Genomic DNA, 24,000 nt, shown 5'->3' with positions numbered 1-24,000 from the left:
AAAGAAACCTCATACGCATCAACAGTTGCTCTCCATCTCCTGACCTCGTGATCCGCCCGTCTCGGCCTCCCAAAGTGCTGGGATTACAGGCTTGAGCCACCGCGCCCAGCCTAATTCAGTGGTTTTTAATATGTTCACAGAGTTGTGCAGTCGTTACCACTAATCTACCCATCACCCCAAAAAGAAACCTCATACGCATCAACAGTTGCTCTCCTACTCCCTGACCCCTGGCATCTACCAATCTACTTTCTGTCTCTGTGGAGTTACCTATACTCTACTTTTCATGTAAATGGAATTATACAACATACAGCCTTTTATGACTGCTTTTTTGTTTGTTTATTTGCTTGATTTTTAATTTTACTTGATAGTAGCAAAATACCACTTATTATTTTGTCTCATTCTGTGCATATTATGGTGGCTGAGCTATGAATAAAATCAGGAGGAGCTATAAAAGTAGATGCAGACAGACGTGTAAAAATCTTGTTTCTTCCTTTTAGTAGCTATTGGGAAAATTAATCATTCAAAGCCTCAACTTTCCCATTTAAAAAAATGTGCAGGTGATTATACCTACCACATAGGATAGTGTGAGGACACTTGACACATTATGGAGAGTTCTATATAAATATAGAATCATTTTTCCCTCTATGTAAATATAGTTGAGGATTGTGTCAACTGGAGAGCTGTATGATGTGAGAAGAGATGGAGAGTGTTCTCTACTCATGCACAATTTCACCCTCGCTTGTAGATACTCCTTGCTGTAGTGAGCTTGGTCTCCAGGAAGAAAGTACATGGAATGAGTTTTTCTCCTTAGTGCTTGCAAATGTGCATTTGTTACTGGACACCAATGATCCTAGATCTCTCTCAGTCTTTAGCCATGGAATCACTATGTGGTTACTGAGGCTCAGACAGGTGAAGTGATGTGGTCCAAGTCTCTTGACACCAGATCCAGCTCTTTTTCTTTGGTTCCAAGTTGTTCTATCCATCAGTTACACATTGCTGGGGAGGCCTTAGGAAACTTACAATCATAGCAGAAGGCAAAGGAGAAGCAGGCGTCTTCACAGGTTGGCAGGATAGAGCGAGTCTGTGACTGTTTTTTAAACTTAACATAATGTTTTCGAGGTTCATTCATATTACAGCATGAATCAGTACTTCATTACTTTTTATGGTTGAATTATATTTCATTGTGTAGATAATATCCTATTTTGTTTATCCATGCATAAGTTGATGGACATTTGAGTTGTTTCTAGTTTTTGGCTATTTTGAATAATGCTGTTACGAACATTAGTGTATAAGTTTTGTGTGGACATTTTTCATACTATTGGGCACATACATAGGAGTGGAATTGCGGGGTCATATGGTAAGTATATGTTTACCCTTAGAGGGACTGCTAAACTGTTTCCCAAAGTGGGCATACCATTTTACGTTCTCATCTCCTAAGTATAATGGTTCTATTTTCTCTACATCCTCGCCAACATTTGTTATTTTCCGTTTTTCCGATTATAGCCATCTTTGTGGATATGAAGTGGTACCTCATTGTGATTTTGTGCATTTCCTTAATGACTAATGATGCTTAGCATCTTTTCATGTGCTTATTGGCCATTTGTATATCTTCTTTGGAGGAATATCTATTCCTCCAAAGTCTTTTGTCCATTTAAAGATTGGGTTTTTTGGCTGGACTCAGTGGTTCACGCCTGTAATCCCAGCACTTTGGGAGGCCGTGGCGGGCGAATCATGAGGTCAAGAGATCGAGACCATTGTGGCCAACGTGGTGAAACCCCATCTCTACTAAAGTACAAAAATTAGCTGGGCGTGGTGGCACATGCCTGTAGTCCCAGCTACACAGGAGGCTGAGGCAGGAGAACTGCTTGAACCCAGGAGGCAGAGGTTGCAGTGAGTCTAGATCACGCCACTGCACTCCAGCCTGGCAACAGAGCGAGATTCTGTCTCTAAATAAATAAATAAATAAAGCAAAAGTAAAAATTGGGTTTTTATGTTATTGACCATCAGTCCCTTTTTTCCCCTCTTTTTTCCTGCTATTACCGCATATTATGACCATTGGTCTTATTAAATTGTGTTTAGTCTCCTTGGCATGGCTTTTTTGCTCAATTGAAATTGACCCCATTGAATTAAAGTGGGTCTTGATGGTACCATTCTTTCATGAGGATATAGCTTACACGGTGATTCTACTTTAGTGCAACAAACCAGTAAATGCTTAAATTCCTTCTATGTCATGAGGTCAAGAGATCGAAACCATCGTGGCCAACATGGTGAAACCCCATCTCTTCTAAAATACAAAAATTAGCTGGGCATGGTGGCGCATGCTTGTAGTCCCAGCTACACAGGGGTGTTCCTCTTTGGCTACTGTGGGGGCTGCTCAGAAAGTGGAAGAATTGGTGCTTGCCTTTAACAACTCAGAGTCTAGTTAGGAGAGATGACGTAGATGTGTGAGACAATGAGAAAATGAGAGACAGTGCTGCATCCCTGCTGGAAGGATCCACGTGGAGCAGATTTGTGAGCTACAGAATCTGAGAAAGAAAGGCTCATTGTGGAGTGGGGTAGAAAGGAGAGACTTCATGAGGTTTTGAGTTTAAGCCATAAAGAACGGGTATTATTGATATAAGTTGCCAAGTGAGGAGAAAGCATATGTATGTTAAGTACCATGAAAAAAGATTTGGAGATCTATTTTCTACTGTCCCATTTTGTTTAATGGGACAGTAGAAAATAGAAAAAAGAGTATCATTTATGTTATAACTCAAGTTAAGCATGATGCAGATCTGGGCTACTAGGGTGATGAGAATATAAAAAAGAAGCAAACTTGAGACACAGTGCTAAAGTTTTGTTTGAAAATGGAGAAGAAAATAAAATCAGTGATAGCAATTAATGTATATATATGCTGGTGTGGATCCTTGACATATTTTAACTCATTTACTCTTTACAATAACTGTATAAGGTAGGTACTTTTATTATTTCCACTCTAGAAATGAGGAAACTGAGATGTTCAATGTCTTTCCCAGGGCCACCCAAAAGTGTTAGAGCTGGAATTGAAACTCCGAAGCCCAGAGTCTGTGCTCATTACCGCCGCACCATCCTGTGTTAAGGGAAAAAGTCAGGGTGTATTAGGAAAGATTGCAGCTGAGCTGTGTTTGAGTGTACACCAAGCTTTATTGAACACTGACTAACTGCAAAGTGTTTCTTGTAAACATTTTCATCTTGTGATTTAGTGATGGTAACCCCTCTTGCAGTTACCCTTTTGATAATGTGTATCGGAAAGAACCATCATGCAAAAGGTGCCATTTTAAAAACACTTTGAAAACTATGGTTCAGTGTTAAATTTAGGAAGATTTCTGGTGGTGACAGTTTTCTTTCTGTGGTCTTATGCATGTTTTCTCCATCCCTTTACCACCAATTACCACCAATATGCAGCAACAAGAAAGGGGTGTGATTTTTATAAAAGTTTTGTTAAAAGCCTAAAATTTAAACTTTGAAAATAATCTTCAGGCTCATTAAACAGCTTAATGTTTGTTTCCAAAGTCCTAGCCTCCAGCTTGGTGTATAATATTTCGGATGGTCAGTTTACAAGTCGTGCAGATCTCATAGATGCTGCTGGAAGCTCACTGGGGCGTGGTGCTCTCGTACCAGGATTGGGTAAGAAATAAATGTGCATATTTCTTTGGAAAATTTAAAGTTTTAGCAAATTTCTCTTGAACTATCTTGCCAGTTCCCTGGGGCATTCTTGTTTCCTTGAAAAGAAAGACGTACGTTGTTTTGTTTTGTTTTGTTTTTTTTAGACAGGGTCTCTTCTGTCACCTAGGCTGCAGTGAAGTGGTGTGATCTTGGCTCACTGCAGCCTCCACCTCCTGGGCTCAAGCAGTCCTCCCATCTCAGCCTCCTGAGTAACAGGGACTATGGGAATACACCACCATGCCCAGCTAATTTTGTTTATTTTTTGTAGAGCCAAGGTCTCACTGTGTCACCCAGGCTGATCTCAAACTCCTGGGCTCAAGCAATCCTCCTGCCTCGGCCTCCCAAAGTGCTGGGGTTATAGGCGTGAGCCATTGTGCCCAGCCAGAAAGAATTTTTTTTAATATTAAATTTTAATTTTGGGAATGAGTATAAGAAATTGCCATATGTAAAATTCCTCTGAGTAAACTGCAATTGAAGATACTGTTTATTAGGTTGTGCGATAATGCCTATAAGAAATTCTCAAGGTTTATGCCATGAAAAGTTTATTTCCTGTGAGGAATTGGTATACCTGTTATTGCTAGAAAATGAACATTAAGTAATATACTGGATTTTCTCTTTGCCCTGGGTGGTAGGAAGCTTATTTCTAAGTTTTAGGCTCAGTTATTAGGGCTTTTTACTGTGTATTAATATTAATTGGTTTATTATACCTGGGTTTTTAATGTAAGACACTTAAATCCTTTTTGGAAGTAGGTCACAGATAAATCAGTTACTAAGAGCTATTTTGTGAGACTTACTCCTCACACAGGAGTTAAGCAAAATTAAAAATTAAATGCTGGCTTCTTGCCGAGTCCCCACCTAGTAGCTTGCCAAGTAAATCTATGGGACTAGGGATGTGGGTTGTCAACATTAGAGAGCATCCTTGCCCTTCCACTTTGTAGCAGTGCTTGTGAGAAATATGTATACAGGTAGCTGGTGGCATGATGACTGAATATAGTATGCTCTTTTTGCAGGAGCATGTTATGACACAGTGAATAACATGCTATGGACATGCTCTAATGACTATATCGATCAGTGGTGTAACCCTGGGAATCAAGCCTTCCATTATGTCTGCCAGAGACTTGGAGTCCGTCACATCATCACTGAGCCCAAAGGTGAGGTGCATTCAGGGTGTTGCAGGAAAAGATTTCCTTCTGAAATATGAGAGAATACCACAGCATTTGTAGGTGAAAACATAGCCCAACCCCAGAATGTGTCCCCAGTTTTCCCTCTTTGAACTTTTGAAACCTAAAGTCCTTTGTTCTCTGTAACCATGAAAGATGAGTTATGATTAAGTGAATAAGTATGTAAATTAAATAGAGCTTTTGAGGTAGTCCATAGACTTTTTTAAAGGAAAATTGTTATATCCTTCCTGAAATTGTTGGAACTTTGTTGCAAAAATTATTCGTATTTGGCATGGGATTATATACTGTTGTAATGTTTTGCATTGATAATGACTTATTTATATACAAACTTAGATGGAATTACCAGTGAAGGACCTTTGTATTTTTTAATATTAATATGAACATTCTTAATATTAAGTTAATATTAACTTAAAATCTTGTGGCTTTAAAGTCAACTATGCTAATATGGAGGAATTAATCACTCAGCAAGTCCCCTACCCATAAAGCAACACTAAAACAGGTAATTATCAAAAACAACTATTTCCAGGCTCTGGAAATTGCCAGGGCATACACCAAATTGAGAGTTGTTATTCATTTTAAAAAGCCCTGAACTTTGGGTTCTAGAACTGCTCCGATCCTCCACCTCAGTCTGCTGTGGGAGAATTACTGTGCTGACCACCTCAAGCTTGGTCAGCATAATAATTCTCTCAGGGTGGGGAAGATTGTGAAAAGCAGCAGCTTTGCTGCCAGAGGGGGCTGACTTGATAGGGAGCAGAGCATGGAAAAACCTCAAGTCCAGTAGCATTGTCAGTAACAGTAGTCATCTTGGTGGCAAACAAACAGAGACCCGTGGCTCAGCAGGCCTTAGATCTTGACCCCAGTTAGGGCAAGCAGTGGCCCAGCCGACTAGCTAGAAGTTTACTAGTGAGATCTGGATAGTGAGAAAGCTGTGGGGGACCACACGCCTACACAGAAGAGGCCTAAGACAGCCTAAGCTACTCGCACAATTCTGGCTAAACATGAGTCTGCATACACAGGCAAAGATGTGAGAGGGCCCAACAGGAAGCAAAAACCAGAGCAGAGTTTAAAACCATGTGAACTTTGCTGCACTTCCCCCAAAACACACAGATCCATCCAGGGTGAAAGTGTTACTGGCTCAAGGTGTTTGAGTACAATCATTGGTTGACAACCACTAAGGAATACAGATAGGGGTGACCCCTAGGAAGCCAGGCTGAAAAAGAAAAACAAGAATAATTAAAAATAAATGGAGCTGGGCGTGGTGGCTCACGCTTGTAATCCCAGCACTTTGGGAGGCCGAGGTGGGCAGATCACCTGAGGTCAGGAGTTCGAGACCAGCCTGGCCAACATGGTGAAACCCCATCTCTACTAAAAACACACAAAAAATTAGCTGAGCGTGATGGCAGGCACCTGTAGTCTCAGCTACTTGGGAGGCTGGGGCAAGAGAATCACTTGAACTGGGAGGCTGAGGTTGCAGTGAGCCGAGATCATGCCATTGCACACCAGCCAGGGCAACAAGAGTGAAACCCCATCTCAAAAAAATAAAATAAGATAAGATAAATAAATAAATAAATGAAAGAAAGAAAGAAACAAGGATTTGAGAAAATAAACTGAGCAGAGAAATCAGTAACCACGCAGTACAGGAGAAATGCAGATGTTGGACTAATGACTTTAAAGTCAGATGAAGACTTAAAGCAGCCATTATAAATACATTTAAAGAACTAAAGGAATCCAAGTTTAAAAAAATTAAAGGTAAATATGATGACTATGATCAAGCAAATTGAGAATTTCAGTAAAGAAATTATTTAAAAAACAACAACAACAACAACAAAATGAAAATTCCAGGTTTGAAAAGAAAAATTCAGTAGAGTGGCTCAACCACAGATTTGAGCTGCTGGGAGAAGAAAGCAGCAAACCTGGGCCATAGATTGGTAGAGTTGTTCTGTCTGAAGAGCAGAACAGGACACTTGGGGAGTACTGGTCAGAGGTTTGTAGAATAGAATGTCCTTCCCTGTGGACATCTGATGCTTTCTCATGGTTAAACTGAAGTTATGGATTGGGGGAAGAATACCACAGAAGCGATATCCCCTTCACATTACATCTATTCCAAGGTACATGGTATTGACATGACTTATTACTAGTGATAATAAAAACTGATCGCTTGGTTTAAATGATATCTGCCAGGTTTCCCCACTATAAAGTTACCATTTCTCCCTTTCCATACTCTGTTAGTCTCAACCACACTGAAGGGAGGGGTAATTAAGCTCCACCTCCTAGAAGAAGTGTATCAGAGAACTTGTAGACTTGGTCCTTCAGAGGACCAAAGCCAGTTCATGTAGACAAATGTTTATCAGCACAGTAATTATTATCTCTAGGGTCAGTTTTTTTCCTCAGCTTTCATTCTCGAATTTGGTATTTGTGTAAATTTACTAAAACTTGGTGAGTTGTGCATTTAGAGTGGGCGAGTTTTATGGAATATAAATTATATCTTGATAAAGCTGTTTTTTTGAAAAAGCAAAAAGTAGAAAAGAAAGTCCACTTTGTATTACTGACTCCCAAGCCTCTTGCCTGAACTCCAGACTATGGATTCACTTCCACTTGGTTATCTAATGGGCATTTTTAGCTTAACATGTCAAAACATGAGGAACTATTTATAGACAGAGGTTCTAATATGGAGCAGCCATAAGATATGGAGAGGTTTTACTAGAGTGGTTACCAGCAGGGGCTGTGGACTGAGGTGGCCTGAATCCAAATCCCAGTTCTACCACTTCTTAGCTGTGTGACCTAGAGCAAGTTCCTTAACTTCTCTGACTCTTGGTTTATTGCTCTACAAAACAGGGCTAAAATAGTCTAAGTTGAGAACCATGTAAAGCATTCAGCCCATTCTTCAGCATATAAAAAGGGCTCAGTAAGTGGTAGCCACTTCCGTTCCAAACAAATGAACTCCCGAAGTGTTTTCACCCCAGCACCTGTGGCAGGGAGAAGGGTTCTCTGGCAGCAGTGAAAGAGATTATAGCCAAAATACCCTTTTCTAGTGTGCACACACCTTTTGTATGTCAGAGGTCTATTCTTTGGGGACCACCCATAGAGATGTCTTTCCTCACTCAGTTTCCTTTTCATCTTCTAGAAGAGGCTATAACCACGAATGAGGTTATAAACCAATTATTGCACCACGTTGGTGCGATGTGCATACACCAACTTAATCTTCTTGCCACCAACCCCAATCTTCCAATCACAAGTGTCTTGGGCAAGCAGCATCCAATTGAAGCACACCATCTTAGCAGTATTTGTGACATTATGGAGAAGGCCATGGTTAATGGAGATACCTGTATTATACGCTGCATTCTCGTTGTCTTTCAGGTAAATACATTGTTTTGAGATAAATAAGATGATAGAGAAAAGGAAACGCAAACCTTGGCTTCAGCCAGTTCATTTTTACCAGAAAAATTTAATGACTTTCCTATTCTGTATCCTACCACCTTCCAATCCTGTAGTTAGAATTATCATATTCATTGCACTGTGATTAATGGAGTATTGCTATACATAGCTTATTACAATTAATATATGTAAAATATTTACTATAATTATACCATTACACAATAGAAGAGATTGTGGTTAAAAGAAATCCACCTGGTTATTTGTTCATAGGGTATCTACTGTGTACTTTCTTTGTAGGGATAATTTTATCCCCAGTAGAATTAGCATTTTTAGATAGACTCCTTATGTTTCTGTAGGTGGTATTTAAATTTTTCTTCAGCCCACAAACTGAAAGGAATCGAGACATCATTCGACGGTCGGGATTGCTTCTTTGGCAGTTGTTGATGGCACCAAAAGATCAAATTTGCCCTGAAATTCAGAAGGAAGTCTGCCTTGCCATCAGGTAAACAGCTAATGATTTTCGTAATGCTCTCTGCAAAAGGGTTCTTCTGCAAGGCATTGTAATCTTCCCTGAAAGCTGGTAGTATAAATGCCTCTTACCCCATCCCACAGTCAGGACCTCATGGATTGGGGATAATTTCACTGGAGAGGGGTTTGTAGCCCCTCCTTTAGAGGACCAAAGCCAACTGTGTACCTGCATTTCCTTATCTCACTGTTTGGATCTAAAAAAAAACCCTTTAAGTGGATATTTTGATTATTTGCAGGCTGATGTTCTCATTTTGCAGAGTGTGGCAGGGTGGTTAAGAAGCAGGCTTTGGCAACAGGCAGATCTGGGTTCTAGACTTTGCCACTCACTAGTGTGACCTTGGTTTAAGGTTCGCATTTCCTTAGCTGTAAGATGAGCATAAAAATAGCACCTATTTTATGGGTTTGTGAGGTTTTCCTAAGGTAAGGCCTGATGCAAAGTAAGAGCTCAAAAATGCAAGTCTTTATGAACCTGTTTAAAGCTTTTGAGACAAGAGAGCAGAATTTATAGGCCATTTTCTATTTCTTTTCAGTCTTTTGTTTTTGTTTTTGTTTTTTTTTTGAGACAGAGTCTCGCTCTGTGCCCCAGGCTGGAGTGCAGTGGCGCAATGTCGGCTCACTGCAAGCTCCGCCTCCCAGATTCACACCATTGTCCTGCCTCAGCCTCCTGAGTAGCTGGACTACAGGTGCCCGCCACCGCGCCCCGCTAATGTCTTGTATTTTTAGTAGAGATGGGGTTTCACCGTGTTAGCCAGGATGATGTTGATCTCCTGACCTTGTGATCCGCCCGTCTCAGCCTCCCAAAGTGCTGGGATTTCAGGCGTGAGCCACCGCGCCCGGCCTTTTTTTTGTTTTTTTTAGTTCAGTGAACTTTTTTTCTTTTTGCTTTTTTGAGACAGAGTTTTACTCTTGTTGCCCAGGCTCGAGTGCAGTGGTGCGATTTCAGCTCACCGCAACCTCCGCCTCCCGGGTTCGAGTGATTCTCCTGCCTCAGCCTCTCAAGTAGCTGGGATTACCGTCATGTGCCACCACGCCTGGCTAATTTTTGTATTTTTAGTAGAGATGGGGTTTCACCATGTTCGCCAGGCTGATCTCAAACTCCTGACCTCAGATGATCCACCCACCTTGGCCTCCCAAAGTGCTGGAATTACAGGTGTGAGCCACCATGCCTGACCTCAGCAAGCTTTTATACAGGAATACAGCCTTAAAGTGACTATAACTATAATTTAGTTTCCAAGAGAGAGCTGAATGGTTGGTCTGAAAGATCTGTATGACAGGGGTGGGCATAGATGACAGGAAGTTGTTTTCCTTCCACAGCACATTAAGCTTCAAATCTCAAAAAAAAAAAAAAAAAAAAAAGCTTCAATCTCTTTCTGTGGAGCATTAAGGCAGTGATTGAAATCTGGTGCTCTGAGGAAACTTTTGGAGGGGATGGGTATATTCACTATCTTGATTATGGTGATGGTTTCTTTGGTGTATACATATGTCAGACTTATCAGATTGTACACTGTAAATATGTGCATTTGATTAAATGTTAAACCTCAATTAAAAAAGAAAAGAGGCTGAATGCGGTAGCTCATACCTATAATCCCAGCACTCTGAGGGGCCATGGCAGGAGGATCGCTGAGGCCAGGTTTGAGACCAGTCTGGGCAACATAGTAAGACCTTGTCTCTACAAAAAAATAAAAATAAAAACAAAATTAGCCCAATGCCCTGGCAAGCACCTGTAGTCCCAGCTATTTGGGAGACTGAGGTGGGAGGATCACTTGAGCCTGGGAGGTCAAGGCTGCAATGTGCCGAGATCACACCACTGCACTCCATGCACTCCAGCCTGCGCGACAGTGAGATCCTATCTAACACACACACACGTACGCACACACACAAATAAATTAATGAAAAGAAAAAAAGATTCTGATGCCATTTGCAATGTTGTTCTTCCCTTCTCTTTGAAAAAGCTGAGAATTAGAAATTTACTTTCTTAATTGTTTTTTTGGGGAGGCACAATTTGATATATGTAGGCTTGACTACATTGACTTTTCATAGCTTACCAATTCTCTTTAACCAGTTCTGCATCTAACCCCAAGTAACTTATTTTGGTAATTCACAGGAAGAGGAGGAGAGGGATGACATTTATCAGGGAAGTAATTGGACTGTATCATGACAGTGAATTTAGGTTCAAATGCCTTTTTAGGCCAGGTGCAGTAGCTCACACCTGCAATCCCAGCACTTTGGGAGGACAAAGCAGGTGGATCGCTTGAGCTCAGGAGTTTAACCTGGGCAACATATTGAGACCCTGTCTCAAATTTTTTTAATGCCTTTTTAGTGATAAAAGTTTTTTCGGCCGGGCGCGGTGGCTCAAGCCTGTAATCCCAGCACTTTGGGAGGCTGAGACGGGCGGATCATGAGGTCAGGAGATCGAGACCATCCTGGCTAACATGGTGAAACCCCGTCTCTACTAAAAAAAAAAAAAATACAAAAAACTAGCCGGGCGAGGTGGCGGGCGCCTGTAGTCCCAGCTACTCGGGAGGCTGAGGCAGGAGAATGGCGTAAACCCGGGAGGCGGAGCTTGCAGTGAGCTGAGATGCGGCCACTGCACTCCAGCCTGGGCCACAGAGCAAGACTCCGTCTCAAAAAAAAAAAAAGTTTTTTCACAGTTTTATATATTCAAATTGACATCTTTAATAAAAATAAGAATTTAAATATTTAGAGTTTTGATTCTCTAGAACATTTGCTTAAATATTTTTGACTTTTTTGTCATTTCAGCTCTGGTTTAAATATCTTGTACCCAGGTGAAACTGAAATCAATAACTTACTTAAACTGGTCTTAACAGAAGGTAAGAATTACCCTTTAATTATCTTTGAACAGCCGTCCTTTTTTTGTCCCCAAGGAAACAACTGCATATTAAGATAATTGATACTTCTTCATATATGTTAGCATATTTTAAAAATATATCTGCAGGCCAGGCACAGTGGTTCACACCTGTAATCCCAGCACTTTGGTAGGCTAAGGCGGGAGGATCACTTGACCCAGGAGCTCAAGACCAGCCTGGCCAGTGTAGCAAGACCCTGACACTACAAAAAATAAAAACAATTAGCTGGCCATGGTGGCCCATACCTTGTTGTCCCAGCTACTCAGGAGTCTGAGGCAGGAGGATTGCTTCCGCCCAGGTGGTTGAGGCTGCAGTGAGCTATGATGACACAACTACACTCTAGCCTGGGCAACAGAGCCAGACCCTGTCTCAAAAAGAAAGAAAGAAAAAAGAATGTATCTGCATATATGCTTACACTTCAACCAGATTGAAAGCAAAAACTGTGTTTTATATATCTTCAAGCTTTATAAACTGTCTCCACTGCTTAGCATAATGTATATGACTGTAGATGTTTAACAGATAAAACGATCACTTATTGGTGATTTCTAAGCCAGTTGTCTTCACACATTGAAGCCTAACATTTTAAGTTACACTAAACAACACAACAAAAGGTACTGTGTTAAAGACAGTTGGCATTTAAAAGCAACATTAAGGAATGAAAAATCACACTTCATAATATATCAAAAAGGTAATTACACTTTAATCAGGATGCTGGTTAAAAAGTCGGATTCGGCCGGGCGCGGTGGCTCAAGCCTGCAATCCCAGCACTTTGGGAGGCCGAGACGGGCGGATCACGAGGTCAGGAGATTGAGACCATCCTGGCTAACCCGGTGAAACCCCGTCTCTACTAAAAAATAAAAAAAAAAAAAAATTAGCTGGGCGAGGTGGCGGGCGCCTGTAGTCCCAGCTACTCGGGAGGCTGAGGCAGGAGAATGGTGTAAACCCGGGAGGCGGAGCTTGCAGTGAGCTGAGATCCGGCCACTGCACTCCAGCCTGGGCGACAGTGCGAGACTCCGTCTCAAAAAAAAAAAAAAAAAAAAAGTCGGATTCGTTGTGATGTCATTTTTGCTGCTTTTATTTGTATAAGTCCGTATGTCTGGTGCCCCTAGGTTGCCGACAATCTATTTATTTAAAAACTTTTTAAAAATAGCATCAGTTTTTGAGGAGTCATTACCAGGGTAGTTGATGGAGCTTTGTTCTGTGTTAGGAGAGAGAAACAGTGGACTCTCCCAGCTACGGGATGTGATCCTAACCAACCTGGCCGAACAGCTCCAAAACAACCGATTTGGCAGTGATGAAGATGATCATTACAGGTGACACAAGTTATATTATTCACTCCTAGCCTTTGTGTTCTCAGTTGTTAGTTTACATTTCAATGTGTTTGATCAACTTTAGTCTCCTGTTATAATTAATATGATCGTTAGCATGTTAAACCTAAAGCATGGACCAGATGAAAGATAATAGATTCTGTAGTTCCCCTCAGAACTGATAATTGCACATTTCCATCTTATCAGTAAAGTAAGTTGGGCTTGGGGAAAGGGTCTTTAGCAAAAATAACAGATGGAATTTATTTAGGAGATCTTGGTTCAGAGTACTGTCCAAATTGCTGGTTTATGAGAAAGGCTGAGTATGTGTGTTAGAGCTGGTGAGGGGGACGAAGGTGTTGTTTTTCTGTTATTTATAAAATACTTTGACTTTGTAGTTGGGTGCCATTTGATTTCTATAAGTTTGATTTAAATAGTGTACCTAGTTATTAGCATTATTAAGGTGATTTGCTTACTGAATCAATTATGTATCTTCTATTTGTCATCTTATACTAATTATATAAAATTTATCCTTTTATGACTAAACCATCTATAAACATTTTTCCTGCACTTTAAAGACTAAATGATGAACTTTTACACTACATTCTGAAGATTGTTGTACGAGAATCCTGTATCTTAATCACCAAGTGCCAAACTGTCTCTAAAGATGATTTTCAAAAGCTCCTTTCAACTGTGCCTGTAAGTAAAAATGTGTTTAATGAAAGCAAAATTATATCAAGCATCCCTGTTTTCATTTTATTGTATTGACAGGTGTGTATATACGTACAGACTTAAAATAATTTATGAAAGGCCGGGTGCAGTGGCTCACGCCTGTAATCCCAGCACTTTGGGAGGCCAAGGTGGGTGGATCACCTGAGGTCAGGAGTTCAAGACCAGTCTGACCAACATGGTGAAACCCCATCTCTACTAATAATACAAAAATTAGCAGGGTGTGATGGCGCACATCGGTAATCCCAGCTACTTAAGAGGCTGAGGCAGGACAATCACGTGAACCCAGGAGGTGGAGGTTGCAGTGAGCTAAGATCGCGCCACCACACTCCAGCCTGGGTGACAGAGCAAGAGTCCATCTCAAATAATAATAATAATAATAATAATTTATGAAAGTCAGTGGATGACTCTTTACCTTATAAATGTAGAACTAGACAAATGCACCTGAAAAACTTTCCAAAGACTATTCCCCCTGCTTACATTGCTTGATGCGATAAATTGATTAGATTTGGGGATTTTTGTTTTATCTAGTGAGAGTGTTTTTCCCTTATTAATTTTTAATTTTACATTGTTTTCTAAACCATGAGTGTTTTATAGAGACCAGTAGGAATCAAAAGATTATTTTAAGGGTTTGGATATTCTTCTGTAATGGAGATGTGTGTGAGAGGCAGGGGGAAGAATAATTATTAAGAGGCAAAAATTCAAGTAAGTATTCTAATTAGTGAGGGTTGTGTACCAAAAGGCAGAAAGTTATAGTAAATGTGTCAGAGTATGTATGGAAAGTCATGTGGAAATAAGTCATCTGAAAAACTAACTTGGTCTGTTTTGTGTACTTTCTTTTTGTTTTCTTTGTCAAAATCTTTTAAAAACGTGAGGATTACATGATCCCTCTTTCAGTAGGGTTTAGATCATTTAAATGCCCTTATTTGTATTAAAGGCTGCATCCTCCTGCCTGCGCTATCTGATGGCAGTTCAGAATCACCTTCTCAGTAACACTATTTTGATTAAACCTGATGAGAATGATGACAGTGACAGCTCCTTGCAGGGAGAGACATTGAAGGTACAGGTAAACACCAAGCTTTATTTTAACGATGCGTTCTACCCAGTGTGAAAAGCAGCTTAATTGGCTAAATTTCTGTGTATTATGATGTCAGAATTCACCTTGTGGCTTATATTCTTGTGAGAGGTAACATTAGGCCACTCATTCCACAGATTTTTTATGTCATTGCTCAGTAGTCACCTACTTGTGACACTCATAATGTGTCATCCATGTGCTCCTGTCAACCTTTTTGTGCCTTTGTTTACTTCCATCTTCTTTTAAGAACTATAAAATATGGCACTTACAAGTGATCTCATGTGTACCTGAAAGTTATAGTTACATAGACATATATATATATGTATGTATAAATCAATCTTGGAGCATTAAATAATTTCAAAATTTTTAATGGTTTATTATATTCTCTTGATTAAAATAACTTTTAAAAGGTGATAATTTTCACAATCTTTGTATGAAATAATCTAATTTCTAAACCTATAGTCAATTTCATTTTCTATCATTATTTTTAAATTAGCTTCTGTGTAAACTCACTAACTTGTTCCCACATGACAATTTATAGCAGTCCAAAGACTTTTTTATAGCTGTGGTTGTTATAATTTTGACAGATGCTCAAGACTGTTGTTTGCATTGTTCTTCAGAATTTCATCTTTGTGGGAGAATCAGAGAAATCAACAAGAACTTTATTCTTTCTTAAAATGTTAAACACACTGAAAAATCAACCAAGGAAGCCATAGTTAAAGATAAAAGCCAATGCAGTTTGCCCCTTTCTTACTCCTTCATGCATATATCTATTTAAATCATACATCTGATAGTTTGTACTTATTGTACTTATGAGTTTATCTCATTGTATAATTCATTTTCAAATAGGCAGACATACATGCACTTTTAATTTAAGTTGTTGATAATATTTATTTAACTTCTCTTGCCTTAGTTTTCTCATCAGTAAAAAGGGACAATAACATCTTCTTTGTACAGTTACTGTATTAACAACAAGCCCTGTAAATACCTGGCACTTTGCTGCCATGTGGTATGAAATCAGTAGATGATCGTGCATGTCATTAGTGTGACTTAAAACATGATTTGGCTCATTATTAGTTCAGAGTTCCTACTCTCTTAATGATTAAAAAAAATCTCAATAATACTTGTAACAACTGGGTGTGGTGGCTGACACCTGTAATCTCAGCACTTTGGGAGGCTGAGGCAGGTGGATCACTTGAGGCCAAGAGTTCAAGATCAGCCTGGCCAACATGGCGAAACCCCATCTCTACTGAAAAATACAAAAATTAGCCAGGCGTGATGGTACTCCCCTGTAATTCCAGCTACTGGGGAGGCTGAGGCATGAGAATTGCTTGAACCCAGGAGGTAGAGGTTGCAGGGAGCCCTGATCACGCCACTGCACTCCAACCTGGGTGGCAGAATGAGACTCTGTCTCAAAAAATAGTAACAATCATAATAAAGACCCCGGAAAATCCCAACAATGAGAAAGTTTTTTCTATTTGAAGGCTAAATTTTAGCCTTAGTAGATTCTTTTTTGTTTTTTTGAGATGGAGTCTCACTTTGTTGCCCAGGCTAGAGTGCCGTGGTGCAATCTGGCTCACTGCAACCTCCATCTCCTGGGTTCAAGTGATTCTCCTGCCTCAGTCTCCCGAGTAGCTGGGATTACAGATATGTGCCACCATGCCTAGCTAATTTTTGTATTTTTAGTAGAGATGGGGTTTAACGTGTTGTCCAGACTGGTCTTGAACTCCTGACCTCAAGTGATCCACCTGCCTCGGCCTCCCAAAGTGCTAGGATTATAGGCATGAGCCACCATGCCTGGCATAGCGTTAGCAAATTCTTAATTAAACCATAGAGAGAAAGGTAAAGACTCTTAGGAAAGGCTGAATAGGCTCAGCTGTCTAGGTTTCTGGGGAAACATGTCCCCTAAAGAGTTTGTATTTTTTTAACTGAAAATCATTGTAAACTAAACATTTCTATAATGTTAGCTAGTCCTTCTTAACATATTATTTAGTATTTGTACCCCCACGAACTCTCTAATAGTTATTTTAATATTTAATAGCCTGTAACTGCTTGCTACCTTAATTGAATTTTTTTAACTGCCTGTTTTTAACTGTGATGGGTTTAGGACATTGAGTAAAAGGTCACTTGTACTGTTTCAGAATGTTGTGTTTTTGTCTCATTTTATTCACCGCCTCTACATGCGCATTTTACTGTTCTGTTTTTCTCTTTAGCTATCCTCATACCACCCAAGGCAGTCTTCCACCTGGACAGTTTCTGGGCTGGCCACCGGGAGCTCTCTTGTGCTGGCTGGGATGGGAGATATTTCTTGTGCTGGCTGGGATGGGAGCCTTTTCTCCTAGGGACTCAGTGTGATCCCTCTGAAATACTGCGTATTTCTGTCAGCTCTCCAGACCTTGGCCTCCCAATTTGCTACTTGTCATTCTAGCAGAATTTACTGCTTTGGGCTTATTCTGGCCACCTCATTATTTCATTTGGAAATGCATCACTAAATACATCATTTCATGTTGTCATTGTGAACGTACGTTCGTCACAAAGCTTAAAAATAATATGATGATATTTTCTGCCTAGGAGCTAAAAGTCAGTATTTTGGCTCTTGCCACCCAAATCCTGACTGGATGTGATGAAGTGTTGGAAATGCTACAGCAGGTCACAACTGCCCTCATAAATAGTGACATAGCAGACCGTGAGCAGAGGTGAGGAATGGATGGTGGGCTGTGACCAGCTGCCCTGTGGGAAGAAAAATTTGTTTATTGAAATTAAATATTTTTAGAATATATAAGGATCAATTTTATATAGAGAGATTTTTGTGAGAATAGGCTGAAAGGGCAAGTGTTTGAAAGCCAAGTGCAGTCACACTCTTTTGTGTGCTTTCAGGTGAGATTGGGCCAACAGCCATGATCTAAGGGTAGCGAAGTTGTGGAGGGCACAGCCTAATCTCTGCCACTTGAGACTTCTAGCGCCATCACTCCCAAAATGGCCTTTCCTTTAATTATCGAGGTCAGCACCATGCACACTTAGTTTCCTCATGATAAAGACTTTTGGGAGGAATAAGTGACTTATCAACTGCTACACAAAGGATGACACTGATGTGGTACCTCAAGATTTTACTGTAATTTTACTTCTCCAAATACATGTCTGACCTCTCTTTCACAGTAATAAAGCCCTTTCTCAGCCCTTCACATTAAAATTTCTGCTGTAACCCCGTCTTTACTAAAAATACAAGAAAAAAAAATTAGCTGGGCACGGTGGCAGGCACCTGTAGTTCCAGCTAGTGGGAGGCTAAGGCAGGAGAATGGCCTGAACCCCGGAGGCGGAGCTTGCAGTGAGCCGAGATTGCGCCACTGCACTCCAGCCTGGGCAACAGAGCGAGACTCCATCCCCAAAAAAAAAAAATTCTGCTCTGGTTTGATTTTAGAGGTGCATTGCATACTGTGTTTTTTGACGATTTGCATGTTGGAGCTGTAGATCTAAAAGAATCCTACAGTGTAATTTTTGCTTCCGTAACCCTGTCTGTTCCTATGGACTTGGTTCTTACCCACTCCCAGAGAGCAGATAGGAGGTTGGGACTGAGAACAATATAACCCAGATAGGTGTTGCATTGAGGCTTAGTAATACGGAGTTCAGTCTAATGGGAGAGCCTGGGTTTCTGGTTCCACTACTAATATCCTAAGTAGCCTTAAGGAATTTACATAATCCTTTCTTTCTACATTCCTTAATTCTTCTAGCAGAGGACAGGGATATTAAAAATGTGATTTTAAAGATAAATTAAAAATTTGACTACTTAAATGAGTCAAAATCATAGAGACAGAAAGTAGAATGGTGTTTACGGGGGACTGGGGGCAAGGGGAAAATGAGGAGTTATTGCTTAATGGGTATAGAGTTTGGGTTTTATAACACAAAAAGAGTTGTGGAGATGGATGATGGTGATGGTTGCACAACATTATTTAATAACACTGAAATGTACACTTAAAATGGTTAAGATGGTAAATGTTATGCTGTGTTTATTTTACCGTAATAAAAAAAATTGGGGGAAGAAATCTGCCTGCTCTGCATGCCCCAGACAAGCCTCAATTTCTCTAGACCAGTAATGGATGTCACAGCTCTGGGCAGGTGAATCAATGTTGTAGCCATTCAATTCCTCCTTTTTAGAGTCACTGTGTAGCATAGTGACCAGCAGCCCCAGAGGCAAGGGAACTTTACAGGTAGTAACCATTGGCATTTTAGAATCCATTTGTAAAGTGCTTCAAAGGTGCTATGAAATGCACCATGTAGCAACCTAGAACCTAGAACCTAAGTGGTTCATACACCTGTAATCCCAACAGGGAGGATCACTTGTACCCAGGAGATCAAGGCTGCAGTGAGCTGTGATTGTACCACTGCACTCCAGCCTGGGTGACAGAGTGAGACCCTGTCAAAAAAAAAAAAAAGTCAGCTTATAAATTTTTTGGCAAAGATCAGAGACTGAAGGTGAAATCTATTAATAGCTTTCTTTCTGTTCTTCCCCTCTCCCTCAGTGGCAGAAGGTGGAAAATTTGTGGACTGAATTGCTATCACTGAAAGTGCTTAAGTGGTTTAAGGAGGTGCAGTTTAGGAGAAATTGTCAGATAAAGATGACATTAGTGCTTCCTCACATGTTTGGGCATTGCTTAGGCTGTGTGTTTTTCTTGAACTTTTTGTAGGTTAAAAGGCTTGGAACAAGTTACTAAGGCTACTATGCTTGGTCACCTTCTTCCAGTGTTACTGACCTCCCTGATGCATCCAAATTTACAGACTCTGATCATGGCCGATGCCCTGATGCCTCAGCTAGTGCAGCTGGTACTCTATACAAGCCAGGTATGATCCTTGGTGTGCCAAAGTGAACTGCTTTTTGGCCAACCTGCTTCACAAGGTGGCTGTTTGCTTTCACTGAAGGCAGAATAAACATAATCCTGCCTTTCAGAAACCAAGGGAAATGATGGAACGAAGAAAAATATTGTGTCGTAAAAATAAACAAATAACAAGGGAAAACATTTTATTTGTTTGACTAAATTACTAACTGCAATCTTTTAGCAAGTGTTCATAGCTGATCAGCTATAAAAATGCTAATATAGAATGCTACTAAAAACCTACCATTATAGTTTGTCTCCTGAGTCCTTGCCAGCTAATAGTAACTAATATAAATGATGCATTCGGTTCCAGCATTAAGTAAAATAATATTAAGTGGTCTAAGTAGCACAGCCTTTCTTAGTGAAGGAGAGCAGACTAGGATTGTAAAAAGATGATTTAAGAGAGGCCTCTAAGTTTGGCTCTCATACCATTTAGGTAACTGACAGTAGCACTGGAAGACATAATAATGGTTTTGTGTTTCAGACGGCTTTGCTGCTTAAAACCCAGTGTCCGGTTTTTGCTGAGGTGGGCTGTTCCCCGTGTGGTGCACCAGACCAGAAGTGCAGGCTGTTCCCTGAGGAGAGGTAATGAACGCTGCTTCCTTTCAGGAACCCTTTTCTTGTTTTCTTCTGGTGAAAGCCTAGTACTCCTTTTATGAAAAAGATTTTTAGCAAGGATTATCTATGTGAAAAGAAAAAGACTTCGAAATGAAAATTTTAGATAACTGTAACATTGCTTTGTAGATTTACAGCAACTGGTTAGAATAAATTTCCCCATGGAGCAAGAGATTAGTTTAAAATTGATCTGAAATTCTCATATGCTAATAGTGGGGATGTAAAATATGACTTTGACAGGCAGTTTGGCTGTTTCTTTTTTTTTTTTTTTCTGAGACGGAGTCTTGCTCAGTCACCCAGGCTGGAGTGCAGTGGCTCATCTCAGCTCACTGCAACCTCTGCCTCCTGGGTTCAAGCAATTCTCCTGCCTCAGCCTCATGAGTAGCTAGGATTACATGCATATGCCACCATACCCAGCTAATTTTTGTATTTTTTAGTAGAGACGAGGTCTTGCCATGTTGGCCAGGCTGGTTTTGAACTCCCGACCTCATGATCCACCCACCTCGGCCTCCCAAAGTGCTGGGATTACAAGTGTGAGCCACCGCACCCTGCTGGCTGTTTCTTAAAAACTTAAACACACACCTATTGTATGACCGAACTATTTCACTTTTAGGTATTCACACAAGAAAAGAAAGCATAGGTTCTTACAAAGCTTTTACATTAAGGTTCGTAACAGTTTTGGTTAGAAGAGCCCAAAACTGGAAACAGCATAAATGTCCATCTGGAAACAACATAAATGCCCATCAGTAAGTGAATGGATAAGCAAATTGTGATATAGTCATACAGTGGACTCTAATCAGCAATAAAAAGAATGAACTATTGTTATATACAACAGTGTATATGTAATCTCAAAATACTTAACCCTGAGTGAAAGAAGCCACATCCTCTTAGGTCACGTACTATATTATTTCATTTATATAAAACTCTAGAAAATGCAAACTAATGTGTAGTGACAGCAAATAAATGATCACCTGGGGGAGAAATGGAGTGGTTACAAAGAGGAAGAAGGAAACTTAATGGTATAACAAATGTCCAAACTTATCAAGTTGTATACTTTAAATATGTGCAATTTATTATGTCAATTATGTTGCATTAAAGCTGTCTTTCAAAAAGATTTCCTGGGTTTCTCTAGAGCAGTGGGCTATGGAATTGAGCTTTTTGCAGTGATGCAAACTTCTATCTGTGCTGTCTAGTTCCATAGCCATAGGTTGTTATTGAGCATCTGCAGTGTAGCTAATGTGACTGAGGAGCTGAATTGTAAATTTTATTTCATTTAAATTCAATTTAATTGAAATGGCCACATGTGACTAGTTACTACTGTATTGGACAGTAAGGCTCTGCAGCTCAAGCTTCAGAGTTGAAAGAATAAGAGAATTCCGTGGCAACTAAGTTTAAGTCTTAGGAGTTTGTATTTCGCAACCTCAGGCTCCATGCTGTCCTTGAGAGTTCAATTACAGTAGGTAAGACAACCTTTGAAGGCACTTTTCCTTAGTAAAAATTACAGTGAAAAGTAGCTATGTAGACTCCTGGAGTTTTCAACAATTGGCATGTAGATATCAACAAAAGGAAATTTTTACAGGATGCTAACCCTGTGGGATTTGCAAAGTGGCCAATCTTAAAGATCCTTTACAGTACTTTTTTTTTTTTTTTCTGAGTACATTTAAATGAGAGTTGATCAGGTCTTCTCTTGAATATCAATTGGGCTTCTCTCTTGAGAAAAAGAGAGAAAAATGAAAATATATCTCTGCTTCTTGTCCTAGAAAAAGGAGGCAAAAAAGAAAAAAAAAAGCAAATATAGTATCTAACAAGAAAGAAAGAAAAAAAACCCTTAAATGTGGAAATTTTTAAAATGTTTCTGATTGCCACTGATAACAAGCATGTAAAAGCCTCAGTGTTATCATACTGCATGCTGTGGAAAATTAAAGAGCAATTTAATGTTTATATTGTTTTTCCTTTCCTTGGCTGCTAAGCTAAATCACTTTCTCTATTTCTGTTTAGAATGTTAGAAGAGAAAGAAGAGCCAGGATTTCTCACTGGTTTAAAGATTCCTGCCCCATGGGCTGCTGGAAAGACTGTGGAAACAGTCCACCCCGTCAGAGACAACTATAAATTTAAAGAAACGGTCCATATCCCAGGAGCTCGCTGCCTGTACCTTAGATTTGATAGCAGATGCTCTTCACAATATGACTATGACAAAGTGAGTAAGAACTGGGTTATTACTGGTTCCACCTCAAGTAAGCTGATTCTTAGATGCTTCTTATTTTTCTTTGCTGCTGGTCACCATTCTTGACTGATTTCTGTCTGCAGCTATCTCTAAGGAGAACTTTCCTAAGATAAAGTTCTTATCTTTGAAGGGTAGTGATTTAAGAAAGTTAAAGAAACACCACCTCTGCAGTCTAAGAACAGTGTTTTAATGATATGTTGAAAGTGTACTTTGTAAGCTTTCAGGTGCTTAGATGTGAGTGGAAGGAAATGTTCCTTTTCATTCTGCTTACCCCTGCCCTCCCTCTGTGCTTGAAGTTCCCCCAGATGTGTGATGTCCATTCATCTAGAAAGGTCTCACTGCCCAATTCTTGGGGCTTCTCATGTATCTTTTGGGAAAAGGTGGCTTTTTAGAAGGGTTTCAGAGGTGCTAGGATCTGGTTTATATTTATTTAAACACTTGTTGTTGTTTTTCTTTTTTTTTTTTGAGGAAGAGTAGTTTCCAACCTGGTGGCTTAACAGTTATGAACAAAAGGAAGCATCTTAGGGGTTGAAACATTTTCTTCCACTTAGAATTATTGAATTGTAACCTGTCATTGGTCTTAGGGGGAAAGGCTAATGAAATATGTAACATATGAAAGAACAGCTGGAGGATTATCTAATAGCTTTGTGCATACTATTTTTATGTAGCTTGTTAGTGATCTATTGTGTCTCTCTCCTGTGAACTGTGTGAGGGCAAATGGGCTTAAATCCTAGCAGGGGATTCTGACTTCTGAGGCTGGCTTTTTAAAACATTCTATCCAGGGAGGTTTTTAGGTTAAAAATAAAGGACTTCTTAACTGTGTATACTATGAGATGGTGAAACACATTTCTGGGCAAGTTATAGAATCGTATTCCCCATTATCTTTTAGGATAGTGAAGATTCCCAGGTGTCACCAAAGCCTTGTCCTCAAAACTCACCTTAGCTGGAACCAAGAAAATATATGAGATGATCTTTAGTAGGCCTTTCAGAAACATGTCTCCTACCATCAGTCCACTGTAATTCATAGCTCCTGGCATTGGCTACCCCCATTTCCCAGGTTCAGGTGAAGTGACTTAATAAAGAAATGGAAGAGTCTGCTGTTTTAGTTGATGTCATTTTGTTTCTCCTTTAAAAACGGTATTTTGCATTTCTGATATGCGCTAACTTATGCCTGCAGTAGACATTAGTGTTAAATGATGAAGCACAAAGAGGCTTACTACATGGATGAAAGTACATTTACTTTTCCAGTGGTCCCTGGCTGGTGTCAGCAAAAGGCCCCAAAGGGTAAGACATCACAAAATGATAAGCATTCAGGGCTGAAGATGGAGCTTCGAAATCTGAAGTTAGATGCAGTGAGAAGCAGTCACAGTGCATATTAGAAGACAGGGTTTGGTATTTACAGAAGCCAGAGCTTTATTTTTCCTGTGGAATGCCAAATGAGCTATAAATGTTTCTTCTGCCAATTAGAAAGTCAGCTAGCTGGTTATACATGAATTAGAGAAGTATTGATACATGAAAACTGACCCAAGAAGCAGCCGCCCCCTTTCTGG

The 24,000-nt window shown here is 40.0% G+C and overlaps 1 protein-coding gene across 2 annotated transcripts in view; it reads left to right on the top strand.

Annotated features, from left to right (window-relative positions):
- HECTD4 (HECT domain containing E3 ubiquitin protein ligase 4) overlaps nucleotides 1-24,000 on the top strand; it is a 163,858-nt gene that overhangs the window by 42,119 nt on the left and 97,739 nt on the right. The window contains exons 9-20 of one of the 2 annotated variants that reach the window (XM_011928666.1): nucleotides 3,532-3,645; nucleotides 4,695-4,835; nucleotides 7,990-8,222; nucleotides 8,597-8,742; nucleotides 11,529-11,599; nucleotides 12,843-12,948; nucleotides 13,518-13,638; nucleotides 14,606-14,728; nucleotides 17,315-17,439; nucleotides 19,426-19,579; nucleotides 20,096-20,196; nucleotides 22,225-22,423. In XM_011928666.1, coding sequence (XP_011784056.1) covers nucleotides 3,532-3,645; nucleotides 4,695-4,835; nucleotides 7,990-8,222; nucleotides 8,597-8,742; nucleotides 11,529-11,599; nucleotides 12,843-12,948; nucleotides 13,518-13,638; nucleotides 14,606-14,728; nucleotides 17,315-17,439; nucleotides 19,426-19,579; nucleotides 20,096-20,196; nucleotides 22,225-22,423 — 1,634 coding nt within the window. Of the gene's footprint in view, nucleotides 1-3,531; nucleotides 3,646-4,694; nucleotides 4,836-7,989; nucleotides 8,223-8,596; nucleotides 8,743-11,528; nucleotides 11,600-12,842; nucleotides 12,949-13,517; nucleotides 13,639-14,605; nucleotides 14,735-17,314; nucleotides 17,440-19,425; nucleotides 19,580-20,095; nucleotides 20,197-22,224; nucleotides 22,424-24,000 lie in introns of both variants that reach the window. The other variant, XM_011928665.1, reaches the window with a different exon arrangement.

Source organism: Colobus angolensis, unplaced genomic scaffold (genome assembly GCF_000951035.1).
Source record: "Colobus angolensis palliatus isolate OR3802 unplaced genomic scaffold, Cang.pa_1.0 Scaffold79, whole genome shotgun sequence".
In the NCBI taxonomy this organism is placed as follows: Eukaryota; Metazoa; Chordata; class Mammalia; order Primates; family Cercopithecidae; genus Colobus; species Colobus angolensis.
This window is presented reverse-complemented; position numbering and strand designations above follow the sequence as displayed.